This window comes from Pogona vitticeps, chromosome 2, assembly GCF_051106095.1.
Source record: "Pogona vitticeps strain Pit_001003342236 chromosome 2, PviZW2.1, whole genome shotgun sequence".
NCBI lineage: Eukaryota > Metazoa > Chordata > Lepidosauria > Squamata > Agamidae > Pogona > Pogona vitticeps.
In genome coordinates, this window is record NC_135784.1 from 101,450,721 (window position 1) to 101,471,778 (window position 21,058).

The following is a 21,058-nucleotide window of genomic DNA, read 5'->3' on the forward strand; positions in this document are numbered from 1 at the left end:
AAAAGAGGGATGTCATCCTAAACCAACTGTGTACAGGAACACATCAAAAGGAACTAGGTTTCTAAATGTAAATGGCTCATCTTTGTTGATTACAAATAAATGCTTATTAAGGTGTGATGAAAAGATATGATTTGATTAGTAAAATGCATTGTGTCCAAAACCAATCAGAACACAAATTTGTAATTTTAAAGCTTGGCAGCTACAGGTAGCTGTCTACAATCATTTGCAAGAGCTTTAACTACCCCACCCGGCCCTTGTAATGAAGGTCCTGTGTTTAGCCCGCCAGTCCAGGAAACGGGAACCTTGGATTCAACATAGGGCTTTACCAAGAGACATCTCCTGGATTTGGTTCCTACTAGAACAGGGCTACAATTCTATGCATTGTTGTCCGGGACTGACTCAATACAGAACTACTGTATCTAACTGATCACCTGATGGGAAGAAAGGATTGCAGAGAATCTGAATGAAGTGAATATTAAAAAGTTTATAGGAAATGTTAAAGGGTTATTACTTCAGATAGATTAGACATCTTCAATGTACCAACATGGGATGAAAGGGATGTGTGCAAGAGATGAAGGTTCTAGAAACAGGACAGCATTTTGGGTGTAAAATTTTCCTCACTGAATGACACTAATTTTCCTCACTCTTGCACTAAGTGTCATTCAGTACGGAAGACTCCCATTTAAAATTGTACTGCATTTGACGTTGGGTGGCTGGATTGGTAACAAACATTCATCTTCTTGATAAACACCCTAGAATGCAGCCTTCAAAATATCACATTTACCTTCATGTTCTTTCTAATCACTGCTATTTGGTGAGGTTATCTACTTATTTGTTTACTTGGATGTAACTGTTTATGTTCCGATCCAGGGTGACTCACGGATTAATGGGGTCACCCCAAAATTTAGTAGGCACTCCCTTCCTCAGTCATATGCCATCCTGAATTCTGGAACACTGAGAGTGTCCTTCATAGTCCGACTATGAAGCTAACTGAGGAAACTAGGTGAGGAATAGATGGTTGAGGAAGCAGATCATAAAAATTGGTGGGAAGCAGTGATTAGAAAGAACATGAAGGTAAATGTGATATTTTGAAGCTTCTTGTCTAACAATGACTTTCTTTCTGGCATTGCTTTCATCCCAGACATACCATCCTTGTTCATGAATATTTATTACGTTAAAGATAACTGTATCGTCTCCAAAAACTACAGACACCTCTGTTTTAGGGGTGGATTTTTTCTCTCCAGAACATCCAGCATATAAGTATAATCACGTGATTTATGTGTTATAGATTTTAACTACGGTACTTGGGTTTGAAATGAAGTTAAAATATGTATTCTCGAAAGCTTTACAATTAAAATACTTTACAAAGAAAACGAATGCTTCTGGCAAGATGCCTGTTAAAATAATTGCCTTTCATTTCCCTAATTTATGTATTTAAGAGAAAAATGTTTTTTTGCCATCTACTAAGGAATTAAATTCACTAGCATAGCTAAATGCATGCATTTACCCCTCCTCCACTATAAACCAACTTGCAGTGCCTGTCAGGACACTCGACAAAATCCCATCCCCCATTTTGTGGTCAAAGCAAGCTATTGGGTTTTTTTTAAAAAGAAAAAGAATAACATGCTTCAATCCTTGATGGGTCTGAAAATCCATGGCAGTGTACGATAGCCTTATTCAGCGATTGCAGAATCCAGAATCATGGATATTGGGAACAGCGAACTCTTTGTCACTTTGCTTATGAGAGCTGTGAGGAGTCTGAAGGGAGAGGTTCCATGCAACAACCCTGAAATCTTGCACATGTGTACAGCCCAAATACAGGCAGGGGCCTCTCCTCTTCTGATTCATCACTGTTCACATGAGCAAAGCAATGAAGGAGGGATATGGGGCTAGTCTGTCCTCTTTAACCATACCCATGACCCTGGATCAAAGAACAAGGTATGTGCCTTTCAGTGAAAGTCTTTGTTACAAACAACATACATCAACATCCCACAGATACAAGAGAAAAGGGAAAGATAATCATTATAGAAGGATAATCAGAACATGCACATACATAGCTGAGCAAAGATCTGAAGCTACATATTTCACTTTCTAGTTTGAAACTAATTTTCACTGCACCTTCCTCTTCCTCACATTTCTAAGCTGTCTTTCCATGAAAAACAGCACTCAGGGCAGCTGACAAAAATAAAATTTAAAGTCGATAAACAAATTAAATAAAATGAGTATAGATAATCCTTACAAATTTGCTAGAATAATCGCACATCAATTTTGATAAAATCTTGTACAGTGGTGCCTCGCTAGACGATATTAATCCGCTCCATTGAAATCGCTGTCTTGTGAAAACATCGTCTAGCGAAAAGCGTTTCCCCATTGGAATGCATTGAAACCCGTTCAATGCGTTCCAATGGGGAAAATAGTCGTCGTTTTGCGAAAATCGCCCATACGGAAGCCATTTTGTGAAGTGCCAATCAGCTGCTAAAATGGCTGTCCTGTGAAGCATCGGTCCCGAAAACACCCATTTTGCGAAGATCACCCATAGGGAAGCCATATCGCGAAGCCGCCGATCAGTTGTAAAAATTGTCATCTTGCGAAAAAACGGTCTGTGAAGCACGGACCAAATTATCATCCAGCGAAATCCCCCATAGGAAAAATGGTTTTGCGAATTGCTATAGCGATCGCAAAAAGTCAACGTCTAGCAAAAAAAACGTTTTGCGGGGCAATCGTCTTGCGAGGTACCACTGTATATGATTCAGAAATCTCTATTGCATTCGTAGCCCCATCCTGTAATTTGCCAGTGACTGCTTCTTTTTGTTAAAAAAAAAATCACCGAAACAGTATTGTGTCTTGTGATGCCCATCTTTCTTGGCACAACTCCCGGCCTTGATATTAAAATGGAAACTTCTGATCTCTGATCTTCTGACACAGTGTCAAAAATGCTGGTGGCTTTGATCAACCGCTGTAATGCAGAAATTAATAAAACGATCACAGAGTGCTGTCTTCTGAAGATGCCGGCCACAGAGACTGGCGAAGCGTTAGGAAGAACTACCTTCAGAACACGGCCTAAGAGCCCGAAAAACCCACAACAACCATTAGATCCCAGCCGTGAATGCCTTCGCAAATACAAATTAATAAAACAACTTGTACCCTATGGATTCTGTTTAAATGTTTCTGCAGCCCTTGATACTACTATTTTTGAGACTTCAGTGAGTGAGAGACACCCTCAAGACACACTTGGTATCCAAGACAAATATCCTATTGCCCCACATCACAAGTTCAAGGCTCTCTTTCATACATAGTAAGGCTTTTCCATAGTTTGCACAAAGAATTACCTAGTACTTCTTTGCCCAAGGATAAGCCTGATTTAAAAAGGGGCAATCCCCAGCTTGTGTGATGGCAAGCCAGAGACTGGAGACACTTCACAGATGGAGCCATATAATCCATCCACAAGCCGCATACCAGCCCAAGGAACTGTCCTTGAGTGGCTCTCCTTATTCCAAGCAGGAAGGTGCCAGCGGCTGCTAACATGTCACCACCATACAATCATGAACGTCTGTGAACTCACTTGATTTTGGAAGCTAAGCAGTGTGAGGTCTGATTAGCACATGGATGGAAGACCACCAAGTGATAAAAGGGTACTCCAGACTGTCATGTTCTTAATTACGGTGTAACCTCGACTTATGAATGTCCCTACCTACAAACATTTTGACTTACGAACCGCTCCATTTGCAAAATTTTGCTTCGACTTGCGAACAGAAAAAAAGTGTTCTTTTTAAAAGTTGTTCTCCTGCCCTTTTTTAAAGCTAAAAGGTGCTTGGTTTTGTTTAAAAGGTGCTTCGGTTAAAAGGTCTTGTGTTTAGAAGGTGTTCCCTCCCCCCTCCTTTCCTGCCCTTTTTTTGACCTAAGTTCATCATAGTTCAAAAGAAGAAAAAAGAAAAAAAATTCTCCGCTTAGTGGTAGAGTACGGATTAACTGGCTTTGCATTAGTTCCTATGGGAACTAGTGCCTCTACTTGCGAACGGCGCCTCTACATAAGAACCAAAAACAGCCAGAACAGATTAAATGGTTTTCAATGCATTCATATGGGGAATTTTGCTTCGATTTACAAACGTTTCGACGTACAAACGCCGTTCCAATACGGATTAAGTTCATAAGTCGAGGTTCCACTGTATTTATCGTATTTCCTAGGAAGCTACCTAAGGGAATAGCAAAGATTCTGATCTGCTTTTCCACTTACTCAACAAGAGACCACAGGGCAAGAACCTATAGAGCAGTGGTTCTCAACCTTGAATCCCCAGATATTCTTCAACAACAACTCCCAGAAATACTGGCCAGCACAGCTCGTGATGAAAGCTTTTGGAAGTTTTAGTCCACAAACATCTGGGAACCATTGCTATAGAGCAGTGGCAGCGAACCTTCTTGGGCCTGAGTGGCCAAAGTGTGTGGGGGGGAACAATCAGCGGGTGGTGTTCCATGGTGGTGGTGGAATCGGAAGTTGTGGAACCAGAAGTGGTGGTGGAAGGGGGAATCCCAGGCATGGAGGTGCCTCGAGACCCCACTCCGAATCCACCGCCAACGCCAGCTGCTCCAGTTAGGCCTGTCAGAGTGCCAGCACTGTGGCTGCAGCCGCATTCTCAGGTTTGCCGTGTGTGTGTGTGTGTAGTGATCTGGTGACTTATGGCTTGCATGCCTGCAGAAAGGGCTCTGCATGTCAACTGTGGCATGCATGCCATAGGTTCGCCATCGCTGCTATAGAGGCATGGGGTCTGACATTTGAATACACTGGGAGGGGGGCATCTGTTTCCAGCTCATGTTCTCAAGCAGTTTTACTGCTTTCACACTATGAAGCAATCACTGGGAGTCACTGATAAGCCAATGAAACCAGAAGACAAGACTGAAGAAATGACGGTATGTATGGGTGTTTAGAATTTAGAACTGCAATTCTACCTGGCCAAGACTGCCATCTTGGCCAGCTGAATATAAACCCTTCCCAGTCTAGAGATGAAGGAAATTACTTAGGACTTCCTTGACCCTGGCCTAAATTTCTACTGACATTGGAGTTTCATCCCTGAACTTGAGAAAGTCTGAATCAGAAAGAATTCAGATTCTCCCTTACTGTGCCCCTTCTGCAACCATTTTCTGGCGCTTTTGGCTGCAGATTTTAACCAGAACCATTCTGTCAACATATCACTATTAAAGAGATCTCTGAAAGCTGTTGGCAGAAGGGGGTTCTTCCAGAGGGAGAGACTGGTGCCTAATCCCAACCTGCTAAAGCCTACTTTGAACTGCAGTAAGAAATGAAAGTGTCTAGTCTCCTTTGGCTATGGCAGCTCATAGCTGCTTCTTGATTCATTTATGAGAACGGATGTTCACATTGCAGTAGGAGCCAAAAGTATTTTCTGCTAAGACTGCTTAGGACTGTTTTAGTGATATTTAGAGGCAGGAGGTAAGTGCTCTCCCATTAAAGGTTAATGCCAAGACACAGCTTCAGCTGAATTAGATTTTCTATGAATTTAGGATGGAATTCTGCTATGGCCACAATCCTAATTGCCACATTAGTGTTAGTACACCTACAACTGGCCTATCTCGGAGACAATTCAGAAACTGAGACGACATAGGATTTTCTCACTAGTTAGGAACTTGTATAAATTTATAATGCAAAAAGGATCCATGAAATGCTTAAGAGATTATAATATAATTAACAATTCCACAAGATGCTGCAAGAGGCTACCATGGAAGAAATGGGGAAAATGGTTATGTAGTGGAGACACTAATCTTCTGAATCTAAAATAGAAAACTCATTCGATCCAGAGATAATGATGGAAGTAAAAATCCAAGCATCCCCTGGTAAGAGCATGTATAAATATTGGTAATACAGAATTTTCAGAACTTTTTTTGTTATGTTCTATCATAAAACTTTAAAAACATATCAAACACACACACTCTCTCTCTCTCTCTCTCTCTCTCTCCAAGCATGGGGAAAATCCACAAAATGAGAGTTCCAGAAGTAGTTTAATAGGTATTTCATTTTTGCTTTTATTAGTCTGCCTCTTTTTGCTACCTCATGTGTTTATCCACTGCGAGTCCTTGCTTTTTAAAAAATCTTGATTATCTTAAACAGAGGTGGGTTTGGGGGGTGGATATCTGGTTTTTTGTTTCCATCATAAACCTTCAGATTGAACAACTTTCCTGTTCACTCACTTTTAAGTATTTGAAAAGGCCCAAGCTGTTTTTTTCTTATCTTAGAAAGGCTCACTGTGTTAACATTTAAGATACTCTCTAATAAAGGCACAGAAAGGGATTTATGCTTGATTAAAATATTATCGCAACATCCCACAGAGCTACTAAACTTCTGGTTGAGAAAAAACCCCTCAGTATTATAAGCTGTCAAAGAGAATAGTAGCAGAGTGACCAAGGCTCAAGTATGGAGTTCACATATTGGGTAGAAGTATGATATTTCCCATGATTTCAAGGAATGATGTTGCTTTCCTTTGGTGTAACTGTGGTTCTTTGAACGGTCATCTGCAGAGTCACAGAACTGGGTTTGTGCCTACGCAGAACCAAGCCAACTTTCCAGACCTGAGCTCCCTCTCTCCACCATTTTGGAAGGAGCCCTGCCCACCCTCTCCACTTGGAGGGCAGCTGCTGAAGATGCCATTGGTCTGGATGGGTGAGATTTAAGTCCTTGGAGCCACTGGGTGTGCATGAGGTCACAGGCTAAGTATATGAACTCCGTGATTCAGTGAGCAAAATGCTGGGAGGATATGGGCGTGCCCTTTTTGCAGCCTACATAACAAACAAACAGATTTCCTGAATTGTAAAGTCCTGGAAATACAGAAGGCCAGAACTTGCTTAACATTGAGGATGTGCAGGCTGTGCTCTAGACGTGTAGATGGATTACAGAAGACGGCTGCAAGGACTACCTCTTGATTCAGGTGAAAAGAAGAGACCACCTTAATGAGCAAGGAAACATCTGGACAAAGTACCAACTTCACAGGATGAAAAACAAGGTAAGATGAGTTGGAACGGAAAGCACAGATCTCAGGCACCCTTCTGGCAGAGGTAACTAAAATGAGGGAGTCAGTTTTCCAGGTAAGATGGTGGATAAGGGAGGTAAGTCATAGGTTCAAAGGGTAGGCACATCAGCTGCACCAAAGCCAGTGGGAGAGACCAAAGGGGAGCAGGCACAAGAACATCAGGAGCAAGGTTCCCTAATCTCTGAGGAAAACTTTTCACCAGTGGGTCAACAAAGAGGGAGGAAAGACAGTGCAGTGAAGTGGAAGCAAGTAGATCTTGACAGGGGGGGGGGGGAAAGAAAGATCCTTGTCTTTTGACATGAGAAAAATTGCAAAACTTGGGGAACTTCACAGAAACTCAGAAAAAAGAGCTTCTCCTAGGCAAACTTGTAAAAAGTCTTCCATGTTGCAGTAAAGAAACAATGGATAGAGGGCTTCCTTGCAGCCTGTAACACCTCTAAGACTGGCTGGGTGCTATTATTCTGAAGACAGACTTACCCATTGTCCTGGGAGATGAGGTCTGGATGTTGTAGTAGGATGAGAAACTGTCTATGGAACAGGCACAGAAAAGGGGTGAACTACAGCTGTCTGGGCCACCAAGGAGTGATCAGGATGATGGAAGTTTTTTCTCATTGAAGCTAAGCTACTACACAAAGAATCAAGGGGATGGTGGCAAAGACATATATGGCAGGTATGCCGCATTTCTCCATAAGAACGCAGAAAACAAGAGAGTGATGTTTGTGAACCACAGGAAGTCTGCTGAGGGCATCAGCAAGAGAGTTCTTGGAGGACACCAAATGCATGACTATTAGAAAAAAAATATTTCAATGACAACATTACTTCCAGAGACAGAGATGAGTGGATGAATGTGTACTACCCTCCTTGTTCACCTAATGTGATTGTGTTGTACATTGCTACTTAGATAACTTCCTCTGCGATTAGATGGAGTGCCTTGAGGATTATGAGAAGCTTAGGGCACTGATGTCAATGTTGTGTTCCCATATTTTCCAGTGGTATTGTGTTCTGAGGCCACAACAGTGCATTCTCCATGTAAGTGTTGAGGCATCTCTGGTTATGGTGATGGGCATATGCGGTGGCTGGAAGGACATTTCTCTTTTATAGGTTGGAGTGGGACACCCACAATGCAAGGCTGTGCCCACTGTGCCAGAGATGATAGCAGAATCCAATTCCCATGACTTTCCTTGGGAGAATGGCTTGCATTATGTGTGCACTGAGGGGGTGCCAATGTAGGAAATGTGTAGAGCTGGACTAAGACATGATTTCCCCTTGTTCATCTGGAACCTTAGAATGTGAAAGAACTATAGAGTAAGCCGGATAAGGTGGAGGAAAAGTGGCCAAGAGCCTGCCATCAGGAGCCACTCATCGATGTACAGAAAAATGACGATGGTGGTAAAAGAGCAAAGTGCACGGATTGAGTACATTCATGGACAGAATGCGGAAAATGTGACCTGTGCTGGTACAACAGAAGCGATTGGTACACCCTGTGGTAGGCATGGGAGCGACCTGACGAGCAGTCCTGAGGCAATCTCCCAGGTGAAGAAGAGTAGGCCAGAGAGCCACAGATGGGTGAATATCTGGGCTGATGCTTGGTTGAGTATGCGTGGCAAGAATAGGCGGGTGACATGGAGAGCAATCTGAGTGATCCCCTTGGAAAGTAACGTTTGCTGGAAGTGAGGGGGAAACATCCCGCCGAGCAGCAGACAGGTGGCAGAGCCTTCAATTGTTGCCAGGGGAGTGAGCCCAGTATGACACTGATGGGTCGGTGCCAAAAAGACAAGAGTGGCGGAAGCCGGTACAGACATGCAGGCATTTGGAGGAGAGATGGGTATGTGGCAGAGGTGATGGAAAAGCCTCGTAGGCTCGAAGCAGCAGCGGCTGCAACCAACAGCAGGACAAGCAGAGAGTGTTGCCTGTGCTTAGGATGTTTCTCTGCCTTTTTGTCTTTATCCTTCTTGGGCCCTTTAGCCTCCAAAGGTGCCAGGCTGGAAGGGTGCTTCAATGAGACATGTTTGGGGTCTGGCTTAGGGCCTGCACCAGATGACTGAAATGGAGAGGCAAGCAGAAAGTCCAGTTGGCTGTGTGTTGGCATAGGAGTGGGTGCGGTGTCCCAATGTCCCATGCCCTCTCTACTGGCTACCAACATAGCTATGGAGTTGCTCAATACAAAACCTTTTGATACCGGGCCTGCTGATACTATCACAAACAGTGACTGCGTGGCTCGGTTTTGTGTTGCTTGTTCTGCTGCTCTTAAGGATTTTTCCCAAAGAAGAGTCGAAGTTTTGACTTGCAGAGGTGGAGGAACTGCTACATAAAGCCCTTGCAAACTATGCAAGACTAAGGAAAGGGGGGCCTCGCCAAGGCAAAAAAGACAGTGAGTGCGACGGTCTGTGGGGGCAATATTGCCGCTGCACAAAGGACACTTTTTGAAGGGGGCTTTAGTGACCATGCAGTGGGGTGAGACCTGCTGCAGGCTGGGGAGAAAACGATGTAACTAGATGCACTCAGAAAGGAAAAAGAAAGAACAAAGCCTAGGAGAAAAGGGAACTAAAACAAGAATATCAGGGGGAAAGGGAAGGAGGGAGGGAAAAGAAGTAACTGGATAGTTGCTCAGTGAACCTTCCACATTGTGACCACTCTGTCAGACAAAAAGGAACTGAAGGCAGTCTGCTGGAGTGTGCTACACATACATGGTGGAGGGTGTGTGTGGGGGGCTCATGCCGAAATGGTGGAGGGAGGGAGGTCAGTTCTGTGAAGTTCCAAAAACTGGCTCTGTGCAGGTGCAAACCCAATTATATGATCCACAGAGACCACGGAGTAGAAACTGGGAAGCAGACATTTATCAGTCTTATCAGGCAGCCTAAATAAAAATTATGTCATATTATTGGATAAATAAAAAAAGAAATCTCTTATATCACAAAACTAATTTAAAGTGGAGAACTTTGTGTCATTTTATCCTAAAGCTGGTTTCTCCCCTTTGACTCCTATGTTGAACTTTCCAACCAAACCTATGGATTTACTGTGAAATACACCCTTTCCAATGGACTGGAGAAGGACTATTAACCAGCAATAGCCAGCGGACCTCCTTTTTGCTTGCACTTTAAGACGTAAGCAAAACCACAAGGGAAATAAAACACTCACAGTATTTCTGCATTTTTTCATTTAATATTATTTACTGTTTTCAACAACCATGGGTGAGGAATATTCTACATTTTCATACTGAGTTCCTTGGTTCCTCACCATTTCCAAGCCAACGAAAACAGCTAGGTCTCCTCTTGTAATAGGAGGAATTACATACTGGCCATGATGAGACCAGTAAGTGGAAGGTGCAGAACTCCAGAATAACAACCAGAAAGAAAATGAATTGTTGACAGAACTCAGAATAGATGCTATGCCTGCACACTGGAAAATTTAAGTGAGTTTTACAGAAATATAGCAGGCCAGTGGAACAAAAGAATTACAGGCAATTGCTTATTTCAACTTAGAAGAACAATAGAAGATTTTAATGACTCAGCAGTTCTACTCACCCTTTCAAGATCCTGCCTGAGGTGTGTGAAGAGCTTCAAGCGTCGGTACAGCACATCCTGCTCTTGCTGAGCCAAGTTGTCTACCTCATCTGTTTTGGGTGTCATTAAAGGCTTGTTGTGATTGGCTTTCCTCTTCATCTTCCAGTACTGGTAGACGAAATCAACTAGCCATTCCGTCATATCAAGGTTCTCAGCCACCTCAGAGGGTTTTACAAGTTCATAGAAGTCTTCCTCCAACTGTTGAAGCTTCTGCTTCCTCAAGGTCACCTTCTCCATGTCTAGCTTGCCTTGATCTGCATCCACCCGTGCTTCATCAGGCGGCTTAGTGGCCCCGCTGCTGTGCTCAAGGCAGAATGACTTGAATTTCACTTCATCGTTCTCTGCTAATAGCGTCCGCATGTCCAGATTGTGTTCAAAGGCGCATGTGACATGGAATGCTGTGATGCAGGAAGGCATGGAGCACTACAGTGGGCAGGAAAAACAGAGTAAAGACCTGAGTGTAGAACCCCAGGGAGCCACTTCACATAAGACCCTGTCAACTATGCACTCAGTTACAAGAAAATCATGACAGACTTTGAGCTGCTGTAATTAAAGAGTGGCAAAAATTATTGACCGGAAAGGGATGGCACAGAAATTATGGAATACCCATATGTTTCAAACCTTTTGATTTTCTTGAAAAGCTGAAGGAATACTACCAGTATTTCACTTACAGTATGATCTTCCAGGCACCGAGAAAGAACTTTCTTATACACACACCTCTCTCTTTTTGTTATTGCTGCTTTTACTTTTGGAAGAGCATTTATCACAGGGAGGTGTCCATGATTTTGCCAAGAATAAATCAAATTACTTAGCACAGCTGACCTCATGTCCAGTGATCAAATTCACCCAGTGTGAGCAGGGGCAGCCGCTGAGTATTCAGTGTATGACCAGGCAACATGCTTCCAAGTGTTAGATAGACTTCCTATGATTCATCTACAGTCCTTGGCCTGGAGAAAATAGTATGAACAATCCATCTAGGAAGACTAGATGTGCTACATGGGGTGGGGTTGCCAGAGGCCTGCTGTCTTCCTAACGACAGGGCTGGTCCTAGCCAGAGAGGGAGAGTTTAGGCACTGATCCTACATTCACTATTTGAATCTTGCAGAGACTATGGAAGACGCAAGTACTTTAGCATGCTTCAAAGCTGACGTGCATACAAAGTTTATCACCATCCTGTCAAGAAATGAACAAGCAGTGATGGAGCAATTTCATTTTTCTCATTCTTTCTGTTCCCTGTGGACTTCAGATCTCATACTAGACTATGCCTTTCATTTTGCTATTAGCAAAAAGATTACTGGTACTTCATCACGTAATCTGACCAGGTTTTGGTTTGTTATTATATAATACCCATCATAAGGTTTGATACGAATTTCAGATAAAAAACCTACTACCTGTAACATGTGAAGACAGGCACCTGGTAGAGAAATCCTTCTGGCACAGGGATAAGATTTGACAAGACACTATTGCATGTGTGGCCCTCCTGATATTTTAGACCTCACTGCTGAGGAGCTTAGCCAAGCGATAGTGCCAAAAAAATCCCCACTCTTGTATTATCAGCTCCCTGGAGCCAAATACCCAGATGGAAATCTTTAAATTTATCATACAGACATTACGAGTTACATGCATTTTTTTACATGAAGAATGATTTCCTGTTAGAATAGTGGTTTCCAAAGGCGAGTCCCCAGACCATGGCTGGTCAGTTTGATGTATTTCCAACTCCTGACTATGCAAGCTGTAGGTTTTGGGCGCTGAAGTCCAACAACATCTGGGGATCCAAGCTTGGAAACCACATTATTGGGAAGAGTAAAACTAAGAAGCAAAGAGTACATCAAAGGAACATGTCCAAAATGCAGAGGCCAGATTGCTGACTGGGGTTGGAGGGATCACATAACCCCTCTGTTGAAGCAGCTCCATTGGCTGCTGATCAGTTTCCGGGCACCATCCAAAGTGCTGGTTTTAACATATAAAGCCCAAAATGGCCTGGCCCCAAGCTATCTCAAATAATATGTCTCCCATTAGGGGTTGGCCTGGGTGCTAAGATTATCAAGGGAGGCCTTTCTCTCAATCCCACCACCCTCACAACTGCATTTGATGGGAACACAGAAGAGAGCTTTCTCTGTTGCTGCTCCAGACTTTGGAACTCCGTCCCACAAGAGGACAGAATGGCCTCATCTCTGCTGTCCTTCCACAAGCAGGCAAAGACCTTTCTCTGAATGTGATTTTTTTTTCATAGATCGTTATGCATTACTTCTTTTACTGTGTTTTTAACACTGCTTGAGTTTGTTCCTTTTTGATATCTGTATACTTATTGTTTTTAGCTCTAATATTGTCTTTTAATGATGTAAACTGCCCTTTATACTCATTGTTCTTAGCTTTAAAAATTGTTTTTTAAAAATTATGTCTGCTGCCTTGGATCCTTTTTAAGGAGAAAGGCAGGATAAAAATAATAGAGACAGACAGACAGACAGACAGACAGAGATAAGTTCTGATAAATGAGAGGCTTGTGTTTGTTTTACCGTCTTCATTCATTCACAGTACAGTGGTGCCTCGCTTAACGAGTGCCTCGTTTAGCGATGAATTCGCATAACGATGTGTTTTTTAAGAAAATAATATGCACCGTATAACGATGTTTCCTATGGGCGATTTTCGCTTAGCAAAGTTTGGGACCATGCTTCGCATAACGAATGCGATTTTAGGTCCCCTGCTTCACTTAATGATGTTTCTTTTTTCAATTTAAAAAGTGTCTTAGAAGGGTCAAAAACGGTTCTAAATGCTTGGATTCGTTAGAGGACCCCCTAAGTCGTGTGCAAACCTGATTTGGCTTTGATCTGACTTTTTGTTAATTTATGGTGAATTTGTTTTCCGGCCCATAGGAACCAATGGACCTGTCAAAATCTGACAGCTCCATGCTTTCCTATGGGGGAGAAAACAATTCACCATAAATTAACGAAAGTTCAGATCAAAGCCAAATCAGGTTTGCACACGACTTAGGGGGTCCTCTAACGAACCCAAGCATTTAGAACAGTTGCTGAGTCTTCGTTAATTTATTGTGAATTTTTTCTTCCCCCATAGGAAACAATGGAGCTGTCAGATTTTGACAGCTGTCAAAAGTTGGGGGAAAAAATTCACCATAAATTAACGAAAAGTCAGATCAAAGCCAAATTAGCTTTTGCATCCGTTTTAGAGGGTGCAGAAGCTAATCCAAGCATTTAAAACCATTTTTGACCCTTTTATGACACACTTAAATTTGCAAAAATTGACTTCGCAAAGCCATTGAAATGTATTGAGTCAGCTTCAATACATTCCAATGGAGGAAACATTGTATCATTTAACGATGTTTCCTATGGGTTTTTTCGCTTAAGGACGGCAATCCGTGCCTATTGGAACGGATTAACTGGTTTCCAATGCATTCCTATGAGAAATGGTGTTTCACATAACGATGTTTCACATAACGTTTTTTTTGAACCAATTAAAATCGTTATGTGAGGCACCACTGTATTTATAAATAATTTCTCTACCTCGTTTGGCATCCAAAGTGAGGTACAATGAAAGCATGGCATAAAATATCCGAACTAGCCCCTGTTTAAGCACAACATTACAAGGTGAAATTCACTGTTAAGAAAGAGGCTTGAAAGAGTGTCTTCTACCCACCTCTGCACCTGAAATTGTTTCCATTGCCTGTCCCTACACAAAACAGAGCAATGTAGGTACCATGGATTCCCTAGGGTGTGTTTGCTCTCATGTGATGAAGGAATCCTACATTACACTTGTTTTCTGTTCATTTTAATCTTTAAATTGTGTTGGCTAATTTGAGTCTCCCCTCTGTAGATTCAATCATGAATTCAGAAATAAAGCTGCACTCTTGAAGGTAGTGAAGGTGCTTACAATCACCCCTGGAAATACTGGGCCTTATCTTCTCCTAGGTATACTATAGTCTCTAATGAGCATTGCTAAAAAAGCAAAAGCGGATCTATGCTTCTCATGAGCCACAGTAGTGTAAAGATTAACTTATTAAAGCTCACTGCAATGGCTAAACAGCTATGAACAATAATTTTAAGGGTAAATTTACACCAATTTTATTAAAGTGCTCCCTGGTTAATTTGTTCTGTCAGGCCCTCCTTCCCGAGGTGGCAAAAAACAAACAAACCCTAAAACAACATTCCCTACTGACAATAACACATTTCCCAGTGAATTATATGTCACTTGCTGCTGTCTCTTCATGGATTTCCCTGCTAGTCATTAACTGATTTTTAATGGCTTAGAGTGTCAGGTAATTATTAAGCCATAACCTATACAAAATCAGTCTATTCCAGCTGCTAATGACCAGTTAAACTGCAAGAAGGAACAATTCCATAGGTCTTCACTGCTGTAGGCACCCTACTGAATAGTTTACATAACAGGGATCTTGTGGTTAAGAAGAGTACTGTAGCTCCAGACTGAATGCCCACATTCATAACTCAAGGGGACACCTCCTGGAGGAGAAGTAGAAGCAATTTAGGATAACATATATTCTCCGCTGAGTCTGAAGACAGATTGTGTTTTAAGGAAGAAAAAAACAAACTGCCTTGGAGGTACTTCTCTCTATTGTTTTCTTCCAAAAAACAAACAAACAAAAAAACACCAAACAAACATCTGGCAAACAAAGGCCATGAGGATATAAAACATTGGCATGAAAGAAATTCAGCTCCCCTCAACAGAATCAAGTCCAATTTCTGGATGAAATCCGGTTTTTACAGACTTATGGCTTAAGCTATCACCTGGCACTTTGAGGCATTAAAGAACAGTTATCACATAATGCCAAAAATCCTTTGAGGACACGGCTGGACCAGACTCTCACCCCTTAGTTGGGTATGTCCGGGACACAAGAAGGGTCTGCTGCTGTTACACCTAGTGTAGGTACTACTATATTATTGCTGGGTAGTGGACATTCAGTGCTACTAGAAGGAAGAATACCTCTCCACAGAAATGGCCTTGAAACAATAACCAAAACCAAGTATTTAAAACTCCATCTGATACCAAGTGAGAGGAGGAAGGCAGAATCCATAGAGGGGGGACTTTAATGCACAAATAGTCTAAACATGTGAGTACTGACCATCAGTGCAATGGTAAATCTGGAAGTGTAGGTGCTCATCATGTCAGCCCCCATAGCCTCATACCCTCATGAGGAGAATCAAAACATTAATGGGGTTTGGATTCAATGGCTGTTCAAGACCAAAGCACTCCACACACTTAGCATGATAACAGGGATAGCTTGTAAGAATACTGTACACTGTTTCTTGGAAAATTATTCTCTCCTCTCTACTGTGAGGTTTGCAGTAAACTCAAAAGGGAAGACTGCAACTTTGGGAGGGGGGGGTGGAGACGATGTCATAGTTCCTGTTGCTCAGAAAGTCCCAGGGCTTCAAACTTGCAAGTCCTGGCTCCACTACACCGCTGGTATCATCTTTCATTATTTTTGCTAGGTGCATAGTGAGAAACCAGAATCATCACCCTAATTTAGAAAGTAGAGCTGGCCTGCTACAATGTGGCTATTGCTTGGACGAGTGTGGAGCACAAGACACTGCAATTAGTTTCCTAAGTCATACTGCATTTTGAAGTTATAAGCTTTTGTCAGCAGTAAACAGCTTTGACTAAGTTTTTTTGTCCAGTAGCCAATGCTGTAATTTTACTGCATACATGGCTAGATACCTACTGATGAAGCCAACTGTATTTATACTGGAGGAACATCTGTAGGTACTTTAAAATGAATGATTAGAAAATTCTTCTGCACAGTTATGCACGTAGGTAGCTACAGCTCTGAGAATGGAAGCCAGGAAAGAAACTCTCTGGTTATCTATCTATTGAATTGTCTACTTAAATAAATGAATCTGTCCCTCCCTTTCCTATTTGTGTCACGAACCATACTAATATCATTTTTAAATTGTTCTGCTCTTGCTAGAACAACAGCCTACACAGTGCCCTTTTACACAGGAAAGATTATCTGCACTACCTTAGAGACAAAACAAATGGAATGCCACCCATCCTGGGTTTCTTCTGACAGATGGCAAGTAGCAGTTGTCAGGGACTCTGCTCAAAATGCAAATAGGAAGTAATTAGCAAGTTGAGTTGACGGGTCAACAAGGGAGAGTACCTGTTCAGTAATAGCTGCTAAAGAATGTTACGTAAAGTGATAACAAGGACAATATTATTGATGCATCTTATTTTTTTTCCACCTCTAACAGAATGGAAGCATATAACAAGGCAGGGGAGGGCGTGCTGAAAGGGAGAAGGAGCTGGAGATGGTGATAACGTTCAAACATAACAACAGGAATAAGATTAGTTCACATAACTGATTATCCTAGGTTAAAACAAGCTTAGCTGAAGTGCTTTGTCAAGTAGCTCAGCAACAATTGGAGCACCAAAAATACACTTGCATGAAGAGGTAACTGTGTGTCAGAGAACATTCATCAACATTTTAAAGAGGTTCATTAAATTAATTGCTTGGAGTAAATTCCAAGGGTAGAGTTTTGCTGATGGAACAATGGGTCCAGTGGAATCTGAAGGAAAGCAACCTCCCCATCCCACTGCATTAGAACATAATTTTAGGTGGCCAAGAAATGTTATTCTACAACCGGGCATCTGACTTATCCTTTTTGGGATGGGCCCTTGGAACTATCTCAGAAATACTAGCACTGTGATGTTCTGTTATCCTGCCATCCCTTGGCAGCAAGCAGACCTCATCACTTCCAGTAATATTATTTTGGCACTGGATGAAGACTAAATTCTGCACAAATTGACAAATTATGCTATCAATGCCACAACTAAACGATACAGTAAGAGGAAAGATTTACAACTAGCAGTAAATACATTTCATAAGAAAAATGAGGGAGAAAGAAATCTCTTACATCTATTCAGAATATATTTGACTGTGGCCCATGAGATTATGTCCATGTAAATGGGTACAGGTTGCAGTGTTTGGTCCCCAATCCAAATGTTCACCTCAACTGGAGTATGAACAGCAAATCAATGTGCACTTGATAAGTTAACACTTAATGTAAGTGACAATGATTCAATCAATGGATTTCCTCTACCCGGGCCTAAGAGTTGCATATAGGATTGAGTTCTGCTTATCTGGAAAAAATGGAATTGTTCAGTGACAAACACACGTTTCTTCCCCGTGGAGATTCAGTGGCAATGCATCATATGTTTATTAAACAAAACACAGTGATTTGTCCTTTATGCACCTGCCTTGAGCCATGAAATCAGCACAGTGATAAGATGCTGTGTTCATTAATGATAAAAAGCTTAAACACATTTTTACAGCCAACTGAACAGATGTTCTAGCAAAGTTGGGAAACACTTTACATAGGAGCTACTTTTTGGACTACGACTCCCCAAATCTCTTGACCATCAATGTGTTGCACATGCTGGGTGGAGATTCCAGAGGAGCTGCAGTCCAAACAAGTTAATTTTTCCAAACAGTGCTTTTATCTCTTCTCTTACAATTCTCCTAAGAGAAAGCAGAACATCCTTTCTTGTCTATGGTCCTGGACATGTTTACTTTGTGCCGAATTTCTGACAGTATATTTATCAGAGGAACTATAGCGAACTATGTACAGTATTTACCTTATTTTTCAGTTTATAAGATGACCCCCCTTTTTCTAACCCCAAATTTGATCCCTGCTTTCCCCTTCCTTTTGCTAAGCCTCATGGCTTAGCAAAAGGAAGGAAAAAGTAGGGATCAAAGGGCTGCATGATCACTGAGCCCCCAACCAGTGGTGGAGGCAGCAGGAGGAGCAGGTGGAGACTGAGGCAAAGAAGCAGCCGGGGTCGGTTGCCTCTCGCTGCTGGCCATTAACTGCTGCTGCCACTGCCACCCGATCTCAAGGAGATGATTGCAGGAGGGGGCGATCGGGCAGCGCCGGCAGCAGTCAATGGGCAGCTGCGAGAGACGGCTGAGCCTGGCTGCTTCTTTGCCTCAGTCTCTTCCTCCTACTGCTGCCTTCTGTGTACAAATCAACCCTCATTTTTTCTCTAATTATTTTAGGAAAAAGTGTTGTTTTATACATGGGAAAATACAGTACTTGTAAGTGTGTTCCAATCACATTCCTCAACTTACCTGAGAACTTTTAATTTTAAAAATCAGGAAAAAAAAGGCATGCAAATATATATTTAAATAAGTATGTACAATTGTGTATACATATTTTTCTCTTAAAATATGTACTTCATCTCCCAAAATACAGATTTCTAAATGTATTTTGAGTGCAGAACATTCAGGATATGAAGATGCCAATGGATAACTACATTTTAATGTTCACATTGATCTAGAAGGTGCAGATCAGATCAGTTTGCATCAGAATTCCCTGATCAAACTCCACAAACATTACTAGTGACCACTAAATTAGTACCATTACTTTTTCCTGTTTTCATTTCATCTTACTCTTTTGCATGAACTTTGTCCTCTGCACTCCAAGATCAACATGCTATGTCCAGTTTGCTCACTTTAAATCCTTCCTTCCTTCCTCCCTCCTTCCCTCCAATCTCATATCTGTGAGTATAAATACATGGCCTCAATTCTGTATCTTGTAAAACATTTTGCACACCAAAGAGGTTTCCATATTTGCCCAATGCAATTTGTACAAATATCCCAGTTTATGGATAATGAAAATTCTATCATGCAATCTCTATGTAACTTGCTATTGAATTCAAAGTTCTTCAGCACAATAGCTTTCCTCTCTACATGATCTCTGCTCCCAAGCATCTATGACTGTGGAATTACTGGACTTGAAAATACACATCTGGAGATCACCAAGTTAGGGAAGTCAGCAAATCATTGGTCAAAGGTCCATATAGTGCAGCATTCTGCTTCCAGTAGAGCCCCATTAACTGATACCACAAGAACATTGTTATAACAACAACATTCTTGTGGTATCAGATGATATGCCTTAAGTTATTTGCAACGTATTGTGATCTTAGCAGAATTTTCAAGATATGTGAGATGATCAAGGCTGCATCTCAAGTGAGTTTCCATGGCCAAGTGAGGTTTTCAACCCAGATCTCCTGAGTTCTAGTCTGACACTCTATCCATCATACTGGCTTTCACCATAGGAGTTACAGCCTATCTTATAACTGTACTGGTTTAGTGAAATAGCCATGATATCCAAGGTAAAGGAAAGACAGAATCTCGACTAGTAATCGTATCCACAGAAAGAGCCATAAAACCTAGCATCTTAAACCAAACCAAAAACAAACAAACAAAAACAACCAACCCCCAAAAAAAAAACCTACAAGTTTTCTAGATTCATTTTATCTCCCTCTCTTTTAAATTGGCCTGAAAGCTGCATGTAACTTATCTTGCTTTCAGCAAAGCAAGTGATACTGTTTCCCATTTTACTTTGGCTAGCAACTTGGCTGAAAGTGTGACAGATGAGAATACCATGCAACAGAATCACAGGAGATTAAAAACTGTATTCAGAGACTGCCTATTAAGGGCTGCTCATCAAACTAAACATAAGAATCCAAGAAGAGCCTTGCTGGGTCAGAATGAAGCCCTATATGGTCCATCATTCTATTCATACAAGTGGGCAATCAGTTGCCCAAGAGAATAATATCACAAGCCGGACAGAAGAAGAAAAATATGTTTCAGTCACGCTGTCCAGCAAGAGAGGGTAATAGATAGCCACTGTACGAAGTAGCTATTATCCTCCATGAATCTGTCCAATCCTCTTTTAAAGTTGTCCAAGCTGCTGGCACCATTATACAAATTCCACAGTTTAACACTCTCCCATGAAGAAGCACTTTCTCATACCTGTTCCACTATTCAGCTTCAATGCAAGACCTTCAACTTTATTCTCCACTTTCTGTCAAGTCTCCCCTTACTTGATGGGGTTCAGATCAAGGGGATGAAGGTTCCACAGGGCTTGAACTCTTCAGTGTTTTTATCACTGACTTCAACATCTAAGACAAAAAAACTCTCCTAACTAGAGGAACCCACTAATCTCCTAAGTGACAGGAAGAAAACAAAACCTTTGAGAAAACACGGAATTGTGTATATTTAATCCTAAGAAGCGGAGACTTCAGGGGGAGTTGATAGCATGACATTTGAAGAGAGGATAGACTTGTTTTTTGTTGCTGCAGAGGACAGGACTCAAAAAGCTTAGGTAACTGGAAATTAATTACTGGAGAAAATTCATCAATGGGAGCAGTTACCTAGAGGAATGGCACATTCTCCCTTTAACATACAGAGTCTCAGTGAAACTCTTAACTCTAGCGCAATCTGACTGTTCTTATTAGTCAGCTGCATCTCATCTGCTTTTATTGATTTTTCCAAAGCCTTGACCTCCACGGTGGCTGTTGAATCCCTTCATATTTCTAATTCAACTTCAACATTCAAACTGGTTTTGACAATGTTAAGACCTTATTCCACCTTCAACATGTTTTCCTTTTCTAAGATATAGCTATAGGACATTTCAGCATTTTCAT

At 41.7% G+C, this 21,058-nt stretch overlaps 1 protein-coding gene across 7 annotated transcripts in view; it reads right to left on the minus strand.

Moving 5' to 3' along the window:
* The window catches only part of JADE2 (jade family PHD finger 2), a 236,507-nt gene that overhangs the window by 36,429 nt on the left and 179,020 nt on the right, over positions 1-21,058 (minus strand). For all 7 annotated transcript variants that reach the window (XM_020794422.3, XM_078385723.1, XM_072990142.2 and 4 more), the window contains exon 9: positions 10,559-11,020. In XM_020794422.3, coding sequence (XP_020650081.3) covers positions 10,559-11,020 — 462 coding nt within the window. The remainder of the gene's footprint in view (positions 1-10,558; positions 11,021-21,058) is intronic.